General features: G+C 42.8%; 1 protein-coding gene across 2 annotated transcripts in view; it reads left to right on the plus strand.

The window, feature by feature from the left end:
• The first annotated feature begins 539 nt into the window (after window positions 1-539).
• kif5ab (kinesin family member 5A, b) overlaps window positions 540-19303 on the plus strand; it is a 45678-nt gene continuing 26914 nt past the window's right edge. For both annotated transcript variants that reach the window (XM_040202843.2, XM_040202842.2), the window contains exons 1-5: window positions 540-1056; window positions 16672-16759; window positions 18173-18246; window positions 18543-18647; window positions 19035-19083. In XM_040202843.2, the coding sequence (XP_040058777.2) occupies window positions 928-1056; window positions 16672-16759; window positions 18173-18246; window positions 18543-18647; window positions 19035-19083 (445 nt within the window). In that variant the 5' untranslated portion in view covers window positions 540-927. The remainder of the gene's footprint in view (window positions 1057-16671; window positions 16760-18172; window positions 18247-18542; window positions 18648-19034; window positions 19084-19303) is intronic.

Consider the following 19303-nt stretch of genomic DNA (forward strand, 5'->3'; position numbering starts at 1 on the left):
GTATTCTACAACGTTTCTTTTTTTATTTGTACCATTGCACACATTTTTGGTTTTAAAAACTATTTTTAAACCTAATCCTGAAAATACTGTCAAATATTTAAAAAATGCCACTAAGCTTATTTTACAAACAAAGTATGATACTTTCTGCCTGCGAAAGTGTCGCATCATGTTATATGTGGCCCCAGAATATTTACTTTGCAGGGAAGGTACAATGAAAATTGAGTTGTCATTTGGGAAATGTGGCAGGCATATCCGGAGTTTTTGTTGCATAATCTCTAGGGACAAGAAGACTATTTTAACTGCATCAACATTCTCTCTTTTAATCAATCCCTCGTAATCCCTGTTTAATAGCCATTGTCAACATAAACGTATCACGTCAGAAGTGAATTTTTCCCGCGTGTAATGATGTTTGATGGCAGCGATGGCATCGGGAATAGGAAGCGGAGTTGGGGGTCCTCTCTCAGCTCCTCGGTCCTCAGTGGTCCTGATGAGGGAGGATTTTGAGTCGCTCCTCGCCCCGCCCCCAGTGAGAGTCACCGGGATGACGTTGATGCGAGCCATGCCCGTGAGCAGCCCACTGCCGACCGGACCAGCTTGGAATACACTCACCGTTTACAACTCTCCATCTGTTTCCCTGCCGCTCAACTGGACCCGAGCTGGTTTGAGGATTTTTTTTAAAACGAAAACTCTCTCAAACGGCTTCTTTCTTTACGTTTTTCTTTAATTAATTCGGCTGAAGTCTGCCCCACCAAAACTCGTAGTTCATTCTTCCAAATGTTGTCAGTCTCGCTTCGCGTGTGGGTATAAGCCGGTTGGTTCCCGACTGCGTCCGGGTGGTCTACGCGGAAAAGGTTGCACCGGGAATATTTTGTCTTCAGTTAAAATTCCTGGTTACCTTTTGGAAGCGCGTCTACTATTTCCCCTACAATGGCAGATGCTAACACAGAATGCAATATCAAGGTGTTGTGTCGATTTCGTCCCCTGAACAAGTCGGAAATTATCCGCAGAGATAAGTTCATCCCAATATTTCAAGGAGAAGATACCGTCGTCCTCGGGGTAAGTTATCCTATTGCGATCTTCTTCGTCACCTCGTGCAGTCTGCGCGCGCTAACGCCAGGGGTTACACTTCTCATCTCACACCTCGGATATCGACCAGACAACGCTGGTGGACTTAAAGGGTTTCTGACAGGAATCGAACTAAGTATAACCCCTATTAGTATTCCGATCGGCACAATACATTGTTCAGTCACGTGATGCTGCCATTGAAGAGCAACAAGGTGGACTGAGCCTCGCAGTGGAAATTCGGTTGGATCAAATTGATTAATGAACAGCCTGGACACGTGATCAGCCCAAACCATCCCATTAAGCTCTACCAGCGTTGTGAGGATCTTAAAAACTCATTATTTTCAACAAAAAAAATGTATCTGGGCCCCACATCTGTGATCTCACACCGTCTCATTATCACTCCTTCCCTGGTATTGATCTGCTGGATTTTTGTGTGTTCCATGTGTAGGCATTGCTGTGTACCTTTCAGTGGAGCTTTGACCATGCCGATGCTGCAAATGTAATGGGAGTCTTAATTAGGTTCTGGGAAGGGGGAGGGAGGGGTGTTCCTGTCCATCCAGTAGACTTGAAATGCTGCTGACGATTACTCTCACTGATCTGGAGCAGAGCAGCACTTGAAAATGAACCAAGCTGTAAAACATCTGACAATCTGATGGATCTATGAGGTTAACAGCAGGGGATCAAGAGTGCTCTAAATGCAAATGTTCTCAGTGTTTAGATGTAAAGCACATCCAGGACAACGCTAAAACAAACACACACGCACACACTTGCAGATACACATGCCTCCATACATGTCTCCACAACACAGATGTGCACATACACACATGTGGCCTGAGAGTCTAGTTCAGAAAATTTCTATCATCTTTCAAATTGTCACACACGCGCACACACACACACACACACACACACACACACACACACACACACACACACACACACACACACACACACACACACACACACACACACACACACACACACACAGCATTTTGGTTGTATGTGATGGAAGCAGCGGCATATCTTCCTCATGCAGATTGAATGACCCGATTGCTCATAACCGCATTATTTTTATTCCGTCTGGGAGTGGCGGGTTGTCAACGGCTTGAAATCAGTCACGCCTGCCTCCGTCGCGGGAACTGCATTTAAATGCATTCTATCTCTTATAGCATCTCAAATCATTGTCTTTGCACGATGTGTTTGACGTCAATGCGTCTGTTCCTTTTGGCCCGCAGTGTTTTAGTGTGTTCCTCACAACAGTCTGCAGAGGGTGACAGCTGAGAACAGTGTGCAGGAACTGTAATTATATTACCCAATTAAGGGAGCTGTGATCTGTTGTAATGCCAAGAAAAAACACACACTGCACGGCTGTTGTTGCCCACCAAGACTTCAGCGTGCCAGCAGGAGCCTTCAAATATGACAACGTCTGGGAACGGAAGCGTGCAGTTGTCTTCTCATTTTTCAAGTAACTTCATAAACAAACTGTCCATCCATCTCCTTCTGCTCAAATGATCACATATGCTGGCGTACGCAGTTCTCATCTTCTCATCATGTAATTGCTTGGGCGGTATAAAGCAAAGGTTTTTTAGTTGTGTAACTGCTATCAGAGTGTGCGCTTTCCTTAGCGTCTCTCTCGCAGCTCGGGAACACTCTCCGAGGAAGTTGTAAAAAAAATATGTCTCCCGAGAGTGGAAATGCTACGGCCGTCAGGTTGGATGAGGATTTAGAGTATCCGTCTGGCAGACACGCAGACAGGCTGCAGGGATCCTGTAGCGATAACTAAGCGCCCGCATTCTGACGGTTGATAAAGAACAATCGGCATCTGGACCGCCCTGATGGCTCCACATTTGTCTGCGCCAGGAAGCCTCCTTTCAGAACTTGGCAACTGACACAGACCATGATTTCAGTCCCTGAGTGATGGTTCCGGTGGCACCTGGGTGGCAGGCAGGAGGAGACTTGAAAGATTAGAGATCTGGGAAGACGGCGTGCTGGTGTGCTCTGTATTGATGGAACGCGTCTCTCGTGTGGCTTCAAAAACATTTGCGTCGGTTGAAGTCTGGCTGATAAGAAGAGTCAAACAGCAAAGACTACTGAAACTGCTTGGATGGGAATTCAGACAACTTGAACTGAGATTTGCACTTGAACTCGACACATCAACTTCGACATTAGCTTTGCATCCTCCACTCCAACAGGGATTACTTCAAGCATGATAACATAACTGTAGTATTGGCGCACTTGATAGTTTATTTCTGACAGGTTCAACTATAACAATCGCACAAGTAGAGCAGTAGTAAAAATAGCAAATAAATATTACACACACAGCAATATCTATCTTTAGTTATCTGACATAAGCCTCCATAAGCTGTTCATAGCAGGTAAAGTGGGCGTGCAGCAGCAAGTGTATAAAAATGGGTGAAGGAAAGATTTTTATAACTATGATCAACCCCTGTCATGCTATACAGTCAACGTATCCAAGGCTAATGTAGACATTTGATCCGTTTAGCAGCATCTCAGTTAGCCTGGACTCCACTCAGATCTCCCCTCAGTGACGTATACTCGCATTTCAACACCGATTGCTCCAGACTTGATGTTGGGACATCACCAACATCGTGAGAGTTGTACTATTCTGCTTTCGCTCGGCAGGAATCAGCGTTGTTCTCTCACGAGGTGTGGAGCGAGACAAAGCTAAATCACTCGTTCAGTCATTGACCAGTAATCTAGAGAATGTCGGGTCTCTAAAGAAACACATCACACATACAGAAGACGTGAGAAAAAGTTAGACATTCAAGCACTTTCAGACATTGCAACATCCCTTTTCCCCCGATGGTCAGCTAATGACTAGCAACATGCCACACACAACAATATCTAACTGTTTATTAGTATGGTTCTATTTACGTCTCACGTGCCACCTGTGGAGCCCTGTGGCTCTCACTGGCTGTGGGACAGTAATGACCATACTCAGCTGTATTGCTCCACAGTGGAGTGACACAGCTGTCTGTGCTATTTCACTGTCTGTAACAATGCACCATCACGGGGGCAAATTTGTCTTACGGCAGGCGAAAACGTCAACTCCCATGAATCACGCTTTGGATTCAATTCTATGAATAATAAATAATCACGGTTGCCTTCGAGGTAGCAAGATATGCAATTTTTTCTCCGAGGCAGTGACATATATATATATATATATATATATATGTAAATATGTAATGCTGTAGCCATATGAGCTGTGTTCATGCTTGGCTTATTAAATATGCATTGCATGCATATACGCATCATACCATTGGCAGCATGTAATGATAATATATGAGTTAGGAGTAATAACTGTCATTTCTGACCTGCGCCATTTCCTACGGGATTATTTGTTGTCATATCTCATTAAGCTGTGAGGGTTTATGGAGTCTTGCTAGTCCTGAAGAGGCGAAAGAGCCTAATTTCCATTCCTTTTGTCCAAAATGATTTGATTTCATGGTTATTTGGCTGCTATTGTGAAACTTTATGAATATTCTTAGCTGCATGCAGTTTAGCTTAAGGGTGTAGTATGACATTACACATAAGCACAGATTATTAGATCCCTCTCCATATCCAACTATTTTAAACCAGTAAAAGGAAATCTTTAACAGTGGATTTTACACTGCACTGCCTCCTCTACTGCAGGGCATTTGGTCTCTGAAATTAGGAGTCCCTTTAATCTTATATCATTACTCTCCAGTATTAGAGGAACATATTTAATGGTCCTGCATATTGGAGCAGGACCAGACTATTTACAATCTGCACCAAAATACAAAAGCAGACTCAACATTGGGGTGAGAGCACGTGCCTCAGCATGTGAGTTATACAATATGCATAAATGATTAATATGCAATCATTTAAAGCACTCATTAATTCCATGATCTCTAGACTGACCTCGCTGGCATTGTCTCAGGGAGCCGTTGGATCTTTTCTTTTCATTGTCCATGATAGATATCTAGATGGGTGATATTTCTGTTGAAATGAGTTTCTCCGTGTGATAAGTCCAATTCAAATGCACTCATTAAATAACTATTGATTCTCTTTTTTCTGCAGACCATTTACAATTCTATGAAACTCTCCCGGGTAGCTGTTCCCTTGCTTGCTTACAAGTCTACCATATGAACTCGAGGGTGGTTAAGGCTGCTGGATTAACTGATGCATAAAACATCTGGCTTACATTATTAGGGGAGAATAGAGGATTAAAAAAATCTTGTCCAAAGGATCACCTGAGGTGGAGTTTATTCTGTTCTGAAGCTCATCATCCTTTATCCAGGCTGTGCTACTTCCTCACAAGAAAGCACTTTTCCCCCCCGAAAGTTTCTTTGAGATTAGTGACAATGAATGAGGATCATTTGTGGTACTGTTGCAGAAAATCGGGATGTCATATTTTTGGAAAGTGACCGATTGTTCATGAGCACCAATTTAGGACGGCCTGAATTCTGATGGAGTGGCGGCTCTTTCCCCGTTGTGCTCGGCACAGAGCGGATTCTCTTTTGTTCTCCTTCTCCGTTCCTTGATTAGGCACCGAGAGGAGAAAACGGCTGCTGTCGAAACAAACTGTTGACAGTGCATGTCGGCGTACTCTACCTGCCTCGTACCTTTTGTTATTCATTTAGCCACTCGAGGTCTTCTCTGCTCATGGATATTTCTTTGCAATTGAATGTCTGCAGAGCAAACCGCCACAAATGGAGGTCCACAGGGCTCTCCCCGTAGCCACCCCGCACACTTTAGTGCACACATCCTATCCAATTAGGCCGTGTAATGGGATTGTTGTGTAGGGTCAAGATCTGCACTCATCTCTCCCCTTCAATGCCGTCATCACAACATAGCAATTGGAATCAAACCTCCCTCTTTCTCTCTCGCCCGCTCGTCCTAAATACCCTCTTCGCTGCATTTCTCTCTGTCTAGCTGCGTTTGACGTGGTGGTGATTCTGCGGCTCACTTTCGCATTGAGTCAGCGGCGGTTTTTGGAAAGATCTAAGAGCAGAAGCTCAGCATCGCCTGTCATCTCATTGAGTTAGCAGCGTTGTAATGGGTTCAAGGGGGAAGGGCCTCTCAGTTTGGAGTCGGGGGAATTTTAAAGAATCTTTTTTGACTTTGGTGAGTTGTATTTTTCTCCTATTAGCCCTGAGATATATGGAAATAGGCTATATGAAACTACTTTTTAATAGAAATATCTGTTTTATTATTCTAATCACTACTACTTTACAGGCTGGCTTGTAGTATTTGCCAGCGCAGAGTGCGTGATCTATCCAGCCACTATCCATACCAGCAAGCGCTGCATCCCTCCCTCTCATCTGTTCCCTAATATTAACATTATACTGGCTCCAATTCAGTCAGCAGCCACACTCAGCTGCATATTAACTGCCAGTTCCTTTAGCCCTTTCTTTATTTTTACTCAGCGTGCACACATGCTGGGGTTAGATAAGCGTGTGCCAGTTCGTCCACACGCTTCCTGCCCATCTCTCTCCCTTCATGGCAGAAGTGGGCTGTGACTAGCAGGCTCGTATGGCAGCGGGGAGCGTTAATGGAGCATCCTGTCCTCATTAACCACGGCCCTGCCCAGGATGCTGCCTGCCTGGACTCTACGTCTGCCCTATAGGCCCCGCAGTCTGTGGTCAGTACAGCGTAACCGGCTCACACGCGTGTGCTGTGCACACGCCAAGGCCCCGCGGGCAGTCGGTGCTGTGTTAGCCTGGAAGTAGATCAAGAAGGAAATCCCGAGGCGACGAGAGGAGCATCGCTGCACTTTGCATTCTGAGGACTTCTGTTTCTTTCAATTAATCACAGTTCAGTGCATCGATCAGATACTGTAGCTTTGACATCCAGCGTGGTTCACTGTTTGCCTCCTTCCTCGTGGGAGCCATGTTTAAAAAAAAAAAATGTCTTCCTTTTTTTTGCTTTTTATCTAGGTTAATCTAATTTAGGTTGTTGAGGGTTAGGTTGTACACTAAATAATTAATGGACTTGCAATCGTTTTAAAATTTGCTTTGCGCTCAGAAAAACACCCCTCCAATAATCCCATGTGTTTTCTTTCTGGCTGCTGGTACATTTACATTTTACATTTATCATTTAGCTGACACTTTTATCCTAATCAACTCACAATAAGTGTGTTAAATCAAGAGGGAACAGATCTGGTACATGCATTGATAATAACTACATAGTGATGTAGTATTTTTCTCTTTTACTCCACTGTCTATTTCTCCCTGAGTTTCTAATTAACGGCATTTTATGCAAACCCTTAATACCGCTCACTATTTTTTTCTGGAGGCCCTTTATTATCCAAATTAGCTCTCTGTACAGTTTAGTTGTTAGTTGTAGCAGAACAGAATCCGCTCAACGCCGTGGTTGATTTTTTACAGCAAATTGAAGTCACAGCTCACTGTTATTTCTTCGATGGCTTCATTTACCATTCAGCTATTCCCATCTAGCTTTACTCACTTTAATAATTGCCGCCAGCGTACACAAGTTGATAGGAATGTGTCCTAATTTTACCACATTTTCATGACTTCCATCTTAGCTTCATTTATAATTCATACTCTGCCACGTGCAGTCATTAACAGGACTCATAGTAATGGTGTACAGCACAGTTGGTGGTTTACTGCATGTGTCGTCCTCTGGCTCTGGATCGGCTCCCAGTGTCAAGGGTCTGGATTAAGATTTAATTAGAACTGGCCAGTAGGACAACACAAAACCTTCAATTTGGCACAGAGTGTATGCTTTATAAGTCGCGTGCATGGTCATTTCATTGGAGGATCCCTTTTCACCTAAATTCAGTTCCCTCATTGAATTATAGAGGAATCAATGGATTCTTTGTTAACATGACAGATTATTTTACACATTCAGTGCTGTATTAGCACCTCTGTGTTAAATGCTTCACGTGTCCGGCTTCTTCTGAGTCGTGCCGGAGCAGCGCAGGCAAAGACAGAGCCGCTGTCAGGAGTCTTGTACCTTTTGCCAATTAATTTTGAGTGGATTTGCGTGTATGCAGTTAGAGATGCATGCAGGTGGCCGCTGGCTGAAACGGTAAAAAGGTAATTACTGAATCCGCAATACCTGTGATAGTTCCTCAGTCATCAAATATTCTCTTTAAGAGCCCGGCTGAAAGCTCGGGTTGTGAGTGGAACTCTTCGCTCTAGATTTAGGTCACTGGTCCCCAATCCATGTCAAACCACACAGCTTTATCTCACGGTTCACTTTCATTTTCTCTACAATTGCTAGAAGTCTTTAACGTAAATAACAGAAAGGTGTGTAAAGGATGGAGGGCAAATCAAACGGGACTTCGGAGGCGAGCACAGAAACAGTGGGAGTGTCACGTCGATGATGAGGCATCTCTGTCATCCGTGAAAGCGTTTTCCGCTCTCCTTGCACTCTCTTTCAAGTCATGTTGTTGCAGTATCTCTTTATATGAACTGAGGATCATTTTTAGTGTGCTTTGCTGTTATGAATTGATGGACCCTTATGTGCCTTAGTGGTTTTCCAAAGCAATTAGACTGAAAGAGCTGAGCGATAAAAATATCAGAAAAAGACAACGTATATACAGCAATAGTTTCTCTTCATAGCCAGCTTGTTACATGTTTTCAAAACACAATTTGTACAAATAAAGCTGTTCAGTTGACGAAATAATCTCACCTGAATGTAACTACACAATCCTACTCAGCAGCTGGAATTAGTTCAGTTATCTAAAAGCTATAAGTTTCGTTTTTGTGCATTTCTGTTCCTCACTTTATCAAACCAGTTCCCAACATTCATCGCATGTCCACCAGATGTCTTCTTACTTTTTCACCCAAGTTGCGTTGTTTTTACTCTTTTTGATTGTTTGAATTTGGGATTTCCTTCCTGTTCCTGTAAAAAAAATCTGATTATGAACATGATTATGAACATGCTAGTTTTCCGTCCTACTGATACTCTGTGCTGAAGACAAACTCTGGTGTCTATTATCTATCTGGCCTATTGTTTACCCCTAACAGACAGCTGGTCGAGCTGCGGTGGCGCTTCTGTAGTGGATGTGTCATTTTCCAAACCTGCTTAGTATGAAATAAAATGATATTCACCAGCATGTTGCTGAATATCCTGCTGCTATCATACTGCTTTATTCTCTCTATCTGTGTGTATCTATCCCGTAATCATCTATCCGTTATCTCAGTTCATCTTGTGTGGTTTGAAGTTTTTCTCTCTCTCACTCTCCTCAACTGGAATTTGATGTGGCTCCAAGTCTTTCTGTTTCTCACTCCTCTAATGTCCGTAGAGAGATTAATGTTGATGCTTTTTTCTTTTCCTGAAACTCTGTGAACAAGGCCCAATCATTCTCTCAAGTTTTCCACTCCTCTGTCTCCTGTTCTCTCGTTCATCCGGATAAATCACGAATAGGTGGATGGGGAACTAATTGCTCCATTTCAATATATTGATAGTCAATAAACAACCTGAGGCAGAGAACTTTATTAAATTAGTGTTCATAATGTGACGGTAGGTGATAAACCTTTGTCCTCTGAGCTAGTGATAAAGTAAAACAGGTACAAAAATAGCCTTGATAATTAGCTGCAAGACTCCCCAAAATGAATGCCACCACTACTGCAACCCGGTTAATCAGTCTGCACTGCTTTTCCCCTCGAGGCGGTGTGTGCCACTTGACTCCGCCTAGACTTGTCGGCAAAGTGAATTAGGAAATTCAGTTATGTTTGGTAATATTGTGTGACTGCGGCATTTGCGGCGTTTGTTCGTTTTTTTTTGAGAGAATCGCTAATGACGCTGTTATCTGGGGCTCTAAGCCTGATTAGCTTGACGGATAGAGCACGAATTTGCAGCGTGAACAGTGTGAATTGCTTGTATGGTGTGTGTGTGTGTGTGTGTGTGTGTGTGTGTGTGTGTGTGTGTGAGGAGAGAAATGGGGAGTTGATGAGTTTCTGGGATTGGGGGGGTGGACGGATATAGAGGCCGAAACACACAATAAAAAATAGAACCCCTCCTGCTTTTCCTCCTCCTCCTCTTCCTCCTCCTCCTCTTCCTCGCTGTGCTCACATGCCAACCTCGAACCACTGCAAAAGAGCCACGGAGAAAAATAATAGAGCAGCAGTCTGCATCCTGCCTGTCAGCGCACTAGAATGTAGGAGGAGGAACACATGCCTCATCCAGCGCTGCCTTTTAAAACATTTAGCTACCGTGTTTATTCTCAGTAGGGAGGCTTTGGTGTGAGATCTTTGTTCGGGATGTATCTTTTCCAATTATTCACCATGAACAGAAGCAGGGGATTTGTGCGTTTGGCCTTTTCTTGCATGTGGATGTTGTTTGTACTGTCCTCACCAAATGAAGGAAGGCATTGGTCAATTGTCAACTTAAAATGAGCCCAGCTCGTATTTTCCTGACAAGTGACCTTCTGTGGATGTGTGAATAAAACCTGTTGTTCTGTCAGAAGCAGAGATGAATGATGTGCTTGAGATAATTTCAGCGCAAAACCTCCAGAGGTTGGAGTGACTGGAGGCAGTAACACAACAAAGTGAGACTTTATACTGAGGACGTCTGCATCCGGTCTCCTACATATTGTCAGTGTTGATTAACCATGACTGATTTGCTTAACCATGATGATGAGCTGTCCTTAACTTTTCTTGTAAAAAATTATTTCGAAAGCAAAACAAATACATAAAAAAACAAAGCTTTTTTTTTTACCTTTACTGCATCAGCCTTCCTCTTTCTTGAATTTAGTGGCCCAGCAATGTTTTCTTTAGCACAACAGAGCAAACTGTCAGTTGTTTAAACTGCATGAATTGAGTGAGTTTGAATGAGTTTAAACTGGCTGCAGGAATTTGCAAGCTGTCACACGTACACAAGATGAATACTAAATGCTTACCCACTCACCAAAAGGATTTAGTTAGAACTATTTGCTATGCAAAGATTCTGGAAGTGATTAGTTTTCATGAAGAGGCTAAGAATGCGACCTCCAAACACAGCAATGTAAAGGTGAGATGCGAGCGTGCGGTTCAAAGCATTTGATTGAAGGCGAACCGAAAGCATACTGTGTTTTTGTTGACGTTTTTGGTAGCTAGTATTAGCACCACAGCTAGCAAGCTAATAATCACGTTACATGGATTTTAATTTAATCTGCAGAGTGACCTAAATCCAAGCAAGAGCTTCTTTCCAAGCTGAATTATTAAAATAACTATTGTGTAAAAATCGATATTCCAACAAACGGCATAATAACCAAGATGGGAGGGTCTGTTTTTGAGAACGCTGACAGGCAAAGTGTTTGTCGTTCAGCTCGTAAATAGTTTCATGGGCAGTCATTGTTTGCAGACGTAAGTAAACGTGCCTGTATGTTGTGAGTGTCTATTGGAGGTGTGCTCATGCCGAGCCCTCGGGTTAAAGACGGGCCTCGGTTGGTCTCGAGGGTGTCAAGCCCCGTGCACCAGAAGACTATCTAAATTCAACAGCTGCTGTGGAACACTTCATTCCTCTCTTTTCTTCCTTTCACCGTCTCTTGTCAACTGCCTGTTGAATTGTCTTCCCTTCAGTCAATTGCTTCCCCTTCAGTCAGCCTTGATCTCCATTGAATTTTTTTTGTACGTCTTTTTGTTGCTGTTCATGCTGATTAATATGTCTAGATTTTTTTTTTCACAGCCAATGAAGCCTCACAGATGCTGGTGTTTTTAACACCATCCTCCCGCCTTGGTCTCTCTCTCTCTCTCTCTCTCTCTCTCTCTCTCTCTCTTTGCCTGCAACCCACAGCCTCTTTTGATTCTCGGCATGCAGCAGAAAATTGCAGGCTGCAGCGCATGTGGGTGTTTGACGTCGCACAAAGCTGCGGCGGCCATGTACAACGTCTGCATGTATAAGCGTAATTCAATATATTATCTTTACGTGTTCACAAACCCGCCACGCACACTCACACACACTTGTGCTTGCATGCGCGTTCAATCACGTATTGAAACAACCATACTTACAGAGGGCTGAGAGATTGATGCGCAGATAGAGGGCTCAGAATATCTTCATTCAACATTCAAGCTATTATTTTTTTTTGTAGCACAGGATCAGATTAGGGTTTCAACCGACTGTTTTTCATCAAGCTTATATAACTGACTCATTTCATTCACTCCAGTGAAGACCACATCATGATGATTTCTTACCCCCGGCCCCCCCGCCGGCCTGTTGTCTGATGTGGTCTGTATGCACATACTGTGTTGCATTACAAATGACTCATTGCTAGACGCAGCCTTAATCAGTTCTGATGGGAAGCTTGTTTGTACCAGCTGTGATTACAGCATTTGGAGGGAAGAACTAATCAGTTTTTATTAAAACATTGGAGGGGAAGAAATATTATTATGAATTGAAGATTGGATTCTGCCAAACTGCCTCTGCTGTCATAAAAAAAACTATTTTTATGCAAAGCCAGCAGCGCAGAGAGGGAGGTCACTGCGAAGTGTTCCCACTCAATGTCTCACATTGCAATGATGCTGTCTGATGTTCAGCTCAAGCTGTCATTCACCCATTCATGTATTCATTCTCTGATGGCCTGGGCGAGCACACAAGCTGCCAAATGCCAAAACTATTCATTCGGCACTGGGTTCATTTAAATATTTTTTCATTTAAAGGTGTTGAAAATATGTGTTTGAGTCCCTGTGTGTCTGCGTAGGCGTTTCTGTATGCAGGTGTGTACATGTTTGTTTGTATGTGTGGGTGTGTTTATCTGAGCCATTGGTGAAGCCCGAGCGGTTTGAGGGTACGGTGCTGATTGGGTGCTACGCTCGAACAAATGCCTCCAATCTGAAGAAACAGAAGGCAAAGTAAGCTGAGGGCGACGGATCCGTTAGGTCCCGGATGGCATTAAATTCGGCACCGCTGGGAAGCCATTCGAAGGTGATGATGTCGCCCCTGATTCGGTCACCAGTTTCAACATGACGGCGACCTCCACGGAAAGCTGCTTCCCATCGTCGCCCTGAAACACCGCTACAGAGACAAGGATGAGAGAGCCCGTAACACATTCAGAAAGAGAGTGCAGTGGTGAAAACAACAGATTATCACACCAGCAGGTGTTACTCACTGACCACGTGTCTGCGGGGAATGTATTCCTTGGGAATTTGTTTGATGGCAACCAATGAGATACAAGCAAGACTTAGCGATTACTGGCCATATTGTACGTATGTGGGTGCAGTAGTGTGTGTGTGTGTGTGTGTGTTACACTTGCCGGTGGATTATGTGCTTTGCGGTGGCCAGCAAATACAGATCCACATCTACAGCTTCAGTTTCCACAGCTGCTGGTCATTGGCCTCAAATTCAAATAAAAAAATAAATACATATTTAGTTCTAACACATTTGTTAGTAACAATATTCATTCTCTGCTACACCTCATTTAAATCATGAATTTACACAACATGATAAATACAAACTATGCACCTGTTGATACCAACAAATCCTGTTTGGTGTTTTGTTCAGTGTCTTTGGCTCCAGAGCCCTCTTTCAGTTGTAGCCTCCTCCTCTTTCTTCACGTTTGTTCGTCCGTCCCTTTCGGCAATGGTCTTCCTTTCATCCCGGCTCCACAGATGTGATGCAGTTTCTACAGATGAGGAAAAACCGAGGAACAATATTTGTTGACGGTCACAACACCAGCTCCTTCCAACTCTTGAACTAAACTAAATGAAAAAACATAATTCAAAACCTCCCAAAGGAGACATGAGTCCTTTCTGCTGTGCTGCCTTTAGGTCAAAGGAATAGCTCATCATTTATAGCAGATCCTCGGGATGCGGAGTCTATAGGGGAGAATGTATCTCTCATGATGGGATGCAGCTCCAACAGCAGTTTCACATGATCAGCTCACCAAAACTGCTGATGGATGCCGACTTTTTAAAACTAAGTAGAACATTAATTTGCTTTGAACTATAGCCACAAACTGCATGAAACTGTCGTCTCATATGGTTTTCACATTTCAGACTCAGATTACAGGTTCTAACAGCAGGAATCAGAGGCCTATCCCGAGGTACTAACTCTAAGTGATTGCCTTCTCCACATGGGTTACGGATCATTAGCACCAGTGAATGCTGATTTCTGCTTGGATCGCTCACTTACGGAGAGCTCAACTGCTGGATAACCACAGTTAATTTTTTCATTTTTCATTTTCTACTTTTTTCTTCTTCTACTCCCCTAGATCTCGGAGGGCTATATTGTTTAGTATTTTGCCAGATTTAATTTGATTTCGTCACTTTGGGGATTCTGATAACTGATAGGTTATTATGTATTAAAATACTAGCAGTATATAAAGTAGTTGAAATTATCTCCAGATTTAACAGCTTCAATACTAAATTAATGAACATAAAAATCAAGTTATTTAATGTACATTCAAAAGGATCATTCTGCATAGTGAAGACTATCACTTAGTACTTTAAGAAGAAGTTGTAGATAATTAGTTCTGTATTGTTGCTTGTACTTCTATGAATACTTCCATTAAAGTTGCTAAGTTTATTACTAATCGTTAGTCAATAATAAACTCACTGGGTTTGTTTCTTGACGAGGTTGAACCACGTGTGTGAAACGTGTGTGAAACTATTTTGAAGTCGTCCAATAAGAGGGCCCATCAAGAGCGCAGGAACTGAATGTGAAGTTGTTGGTGAGAGCTGTTCTTGAGAAGGCAACAAGCACTGCACTAGTATAAATAATAAAGCGTTAGCTGTGACACATTATTGCCTCCTACAATGCGTAAGTGCTGTGCACAAATTGGCGGAAAGGACTACAAAGTGATCTAATTGAGTTTGACAAACATATCTGTTTGTGGACTAAAAAAGGAAACGTGAACTTTAACATTACAAAATAATAAATCCTTTAATTCCTACCTTTAAAAGAAACAGATTACTATTCCATCCACCAATATAGTCGAACATTTCTTTTGTCAAGCTTGTTGTTGAACCTGTCATTAAAAAGACTGAGAAGCAGCGGAGCCATGTGTAATACCTGGAGGTGAGGGGATTATGGATGTATTATATCCCAGACCGCTGGTGCAAACATAACAAGTTTAAATCCTCCTCCTGAGTTGTGTGGCTTTTAAGTAAAGGACAGAACATTTTAATTTTCTTTGTAGTAGATTATCATTTCTACTATTACTTTTAAATATTAAATATGCATGCAGGCAGGAAGGTGCAGTACTTCTATGGATTTTAGGACTCGGTCTAACATGACGAGATGAAATATTATTTGAGAAGTCAGCAACGTTTCTGCAAGCGAGAAAAGGCTGAGGCATAATGGGTCAACACAGACGGAGACACAGAATTTGAGCTCAAAAATGAGCTCCAAGTCTTCGTTTTGTCTTATAACTTACAAAAGTCTTAAAGTGAAATCATGCAGTTTGATACAATGCACATCTTGACATCTAAAGTAATAAAAAGAGTGTTTGCGTGGTTTGGCTTGAAAACCTTTTGTCTCCCCTAACTGTCAGGCTATTGGATGATTATAAATTTCTTATTAAAAAAAGTGTGTGAAATTCAGTTCACTGACTCACATGAATAAGTTCAGAAAAGTCAGCTTACAAACTTATAAATCAATATATACTATTGTCCCGCGTTAGCTTTGCAACTAAGTCCTCACAAAGAGCAGGGGGAATAAATGTGAAGGTTATAGATAGCCTCCTCTACGGTTGATGTCTGCACGGTCTGTGGGCGGTGGAGGCTGTCTGCACAATTGCACAAGCAGAGTCTGTGAAGTTTACACACACATATGCATCCCTCTATCCACCCACGCACACACATACACACAGTGCTTACTAGCAGCCATGCATGTTTGACTTCTAACTATCACCAGTTCTTGGCTGATCTGTGCCTTCGTATGTTGTTCGGAGTGGTTCACTGAAAGATGGATGCTGGTTAGTCAACAATGATGACAGAGTGTCATCTCTGTGTGGTTTCAATGAGTACATCTCTGGTTGGCTGTTTGACTTGTTTAATGGCTGATTAATTGCTGTCAGACAGCCTCGTAACTGACCCAAAGTTTCAAAAAATAAACAACAACCTTTTTTTCCCCCCGTTCTTTGTGTGTTATTCTCTTGCATTTTCTTTCTCACATGCAATATCTTGTTTCAGGTCATCTACTTTATTATGGCACTCTCTGCATCTGCACTCCTCTCCTATACTCCTCCACTCTATTGCTCCCCTCCGTTGCATCACTTTACTCTTCAAGTCCTTGCACACTGCCCTTTAATGGCTTCACCTCAGATGTGATCTTTTTCTCTGTCTCTCTCGAGGTTGCGCAGTCTTTTGCCCAAAGCTTCACGGTGCATTGCGCTCATTCAAACACACCCAATGTCTCTCACTATAGGACAAAATACACACAGATAAAACCAGACAAAAATACAGGATACACATCGCTCAAATCAAAAGAGATGGGCCACTTATTGTGATAAGTGCTGCTATTCAGGGCAAAGACACATAGATGGAAACAGCGTCCATTAAATGAATATTGATGTGGTGTATTTCTATTGTGGCAATATGTCATTATAATGCGTTAGTGATAAGCACAACGTGTTAAGTGTCCATCGCTCCCGTGTGGTCTCTGCTTCTCACTCTTCCCAAGGTGGATACAACAGGTAGTCACAGCGTCTCTAAACTGTGTTTGCGTTGCTATTCACAGGGGAAGTCCTATGTGTTTGACCAAGTGTTCCCCACCAACACCAGCCAGATACAGGTCTACAACACCTGCGCCAAGCAGATTGTCAAAGGTAAGTTGCGTAAACAGGGTTTCCTTTTTCTTGAAAGGTGAATGAGAAAGCCCATACACGCCGAATCAACATATCCTTCGGTTCCCCTTACTAGCTTTGTCAGTTTACGCTCTATTCTCCTGACTGCATGCATCAACAGCTTCTTGTAGAAAAGTGCGAAAATCAATTTCCGTGACCTGACGTGGTCACACGATTTACAGTGATTAGCATGGACATGCAAAGATTGACAAAGATGCGTGCTTATCAAAGCACAGCGAGTCCAGAGATCGAATGCTATTTCCTTCATCCCTCCTCCCGTCGACCTTCTCCACCCCTGTCAAGGTCTCGTTTTTGAGTGTGGTATTCCATTCAACAACTCTAGAAGGAGCATGAAAAAAAGATTGATTTGAGACTACTCACTGAACGTGAGATCAACAAATAGGGCAAAGAAAGACCAAAAGGAAAGAATTGTAGCTGTGGAAAAGTCCGAGGGATCTAGCAAATTGGGGGTGTAGAAAAATGAAGGAATGGGATTTGAAATGTGTCAGTGGAAAAGGGCAACGGGAGCAAGGCCATAGAAAGCTGGTTTGTAGACACATCCACGTTAACACTTTCTCTCCTTTTTCCTGGCAGTCAGGTTTTTCCGCCCTCGCTTTTCTTCTTCTTCTTTTCTCTTTCTCCAACACTCACGCCGTCTCATTCAAACCTTTTTTCGGGATTTCTTTGACTTTATTCTGGCTGTCTTTATTCCCACACTGATCCTTAATTCCCGGTTCTGTAATGCGTCACGCTCTGTTTGGTTCTCACTGCGGTCGGGCAGTGGAAGGTATATTGCTGAGCTGAGAGCTGTGGTGGTGGAGAGGGGAGGATGGGGGGGAGGATAGAGGGAGGAGAAGGGTAGGAGGATTCCTCTGTGTGTTATCTGAGAGCCTTTGTGATGATTAGTCTACGGTCAGCTGACTTGTGTCAGGGTGAAGTGTTTTCCTTTAATCTATGTTTAACTTTCACCTTAGGGGTTTTATTAGACTCGGTCAGCAGTACGATATACATCAGCGTGCTCCTTCACAACCTCAGCTGGATGTGTGGTTTGAGTGGAGAGAGAGAATAATGTATGTGGACTTCACTGAGTGCCTTCTGGTGACTCCTGGTGACAACAGCAGCTTTTAGCAATTTAGTGGGTAATTTAGCAACTAACCATGCTTAAATACCACACAGTTCTTAGTGCACACACACACACACACACACACTTTGTGTGGCACAGTCTCAATAACCATCAAAACAAAAGGTCAAACAAAAGGTCTTTGTGTAGTGGCTTTTCTGTTCTGTACTGATACACATCTGGTTGGTATTCTGCCCCATGTTCATTATGTTTTGCTCTTTTTCTGCCTTGTGTCCTTCTCATACTATTTCTTTAAAATGCTTTTATTTTTATAGATGTACTGGGTGGATACAATGGGACAATATTTGCCTATGGGCAGACTTCTTCTGGAAAAACGCACACCATGGAGGTACGGTTTCATTAAATAATTCATAATGCAGACCACTCGCTGTGGTGCATCACACGAGACACACACAGTACATCCTCATCCCATCTCCTCGCACAGTAAATCCCCCTGCATCACTGTCATCGCTCGCTATCTCTCGCTCCCAGCCTTTTGTGGCCAATAACCTCCTTTACAACTCTCACCGGGAAACAACCCTGTTCCCTTTCAATTCAATCGTCTCTCTTCTCTCCTTTATTTTACTATCCTATCTGCTTAATTCATCCCTCACACGTCCTCATCTCCTCTCTGTCTCCTCTTAGGGGAACCTTCATGATCCTCAGGGAATGGGAATCATTCCCCGGATTGCAGAGGACATTTTTGAACATATATTTGCCATGGATGAGAACCTAGAATTTCACATAAAGGTTGGTGTGTATTTCCATGTGGGTTTATTAATGAATGAATTTGTGCGGTTCCCACTGGACACGTTCAGTGGGTAATTCAGCTCGGGCCTCTTACGTAATTGTCACATGGATGAGCTGAGTGCACGAGGGCCAAGCATCAATAAATCATGATGTATATGTGATAATCCTGCTGCTGTTGTTGGGCTTTTTGCTTTTTACACAACAGTCTTCTAACAGTTGTTAATACCTTTCCTGAACCCTCAGGGTGACAGATTACGCCAACAATATTTCACATATTTGCACAATAATCATCTTTATCGTAATGACTTTCTTCTATCCGTCCTGTTCAGATTAGAGATTACCCTCCACATGTTTTTGACCACTTCATGTTTTTTGTTTTTGCTGCAGGTCTCCTACTTTGAGATCTACATGGATAAAATCCGGGACCTGCTCGATGGTGTGTTGTTGCTCTGAACACATGGGTTTGAAAACACAATTCACATTTGTTAATACTGTAAAGTTTCCTTCCAGTACATGGATGACATTTAAAACTCTTCAAACCTGGATGAATATGGATAAATGGTTATGTTCTTATGAAGAGTGTCAAAATCCTATTTTCTGCCCAAATCCAAATGAATTTTTTGTTACCACGCAGTATCAAGGGATAGACATATTTT

The sequence above is a fragment of the Gasterosteus aculeatus genome, chromosome 17 (assembly GCF_964276395.1).
Source record: "Gasterosteus aculeatus chromosome 17, fGasAcu3.hap1.1, whole genome shotgun sequence".
Lineage (NCBI taxonomy): Eukaryota > Metazoa > Chordata > Actinopteri > Perciformes > Gasterosteidae > Gasterosteus > Gasterosteus aculeatus.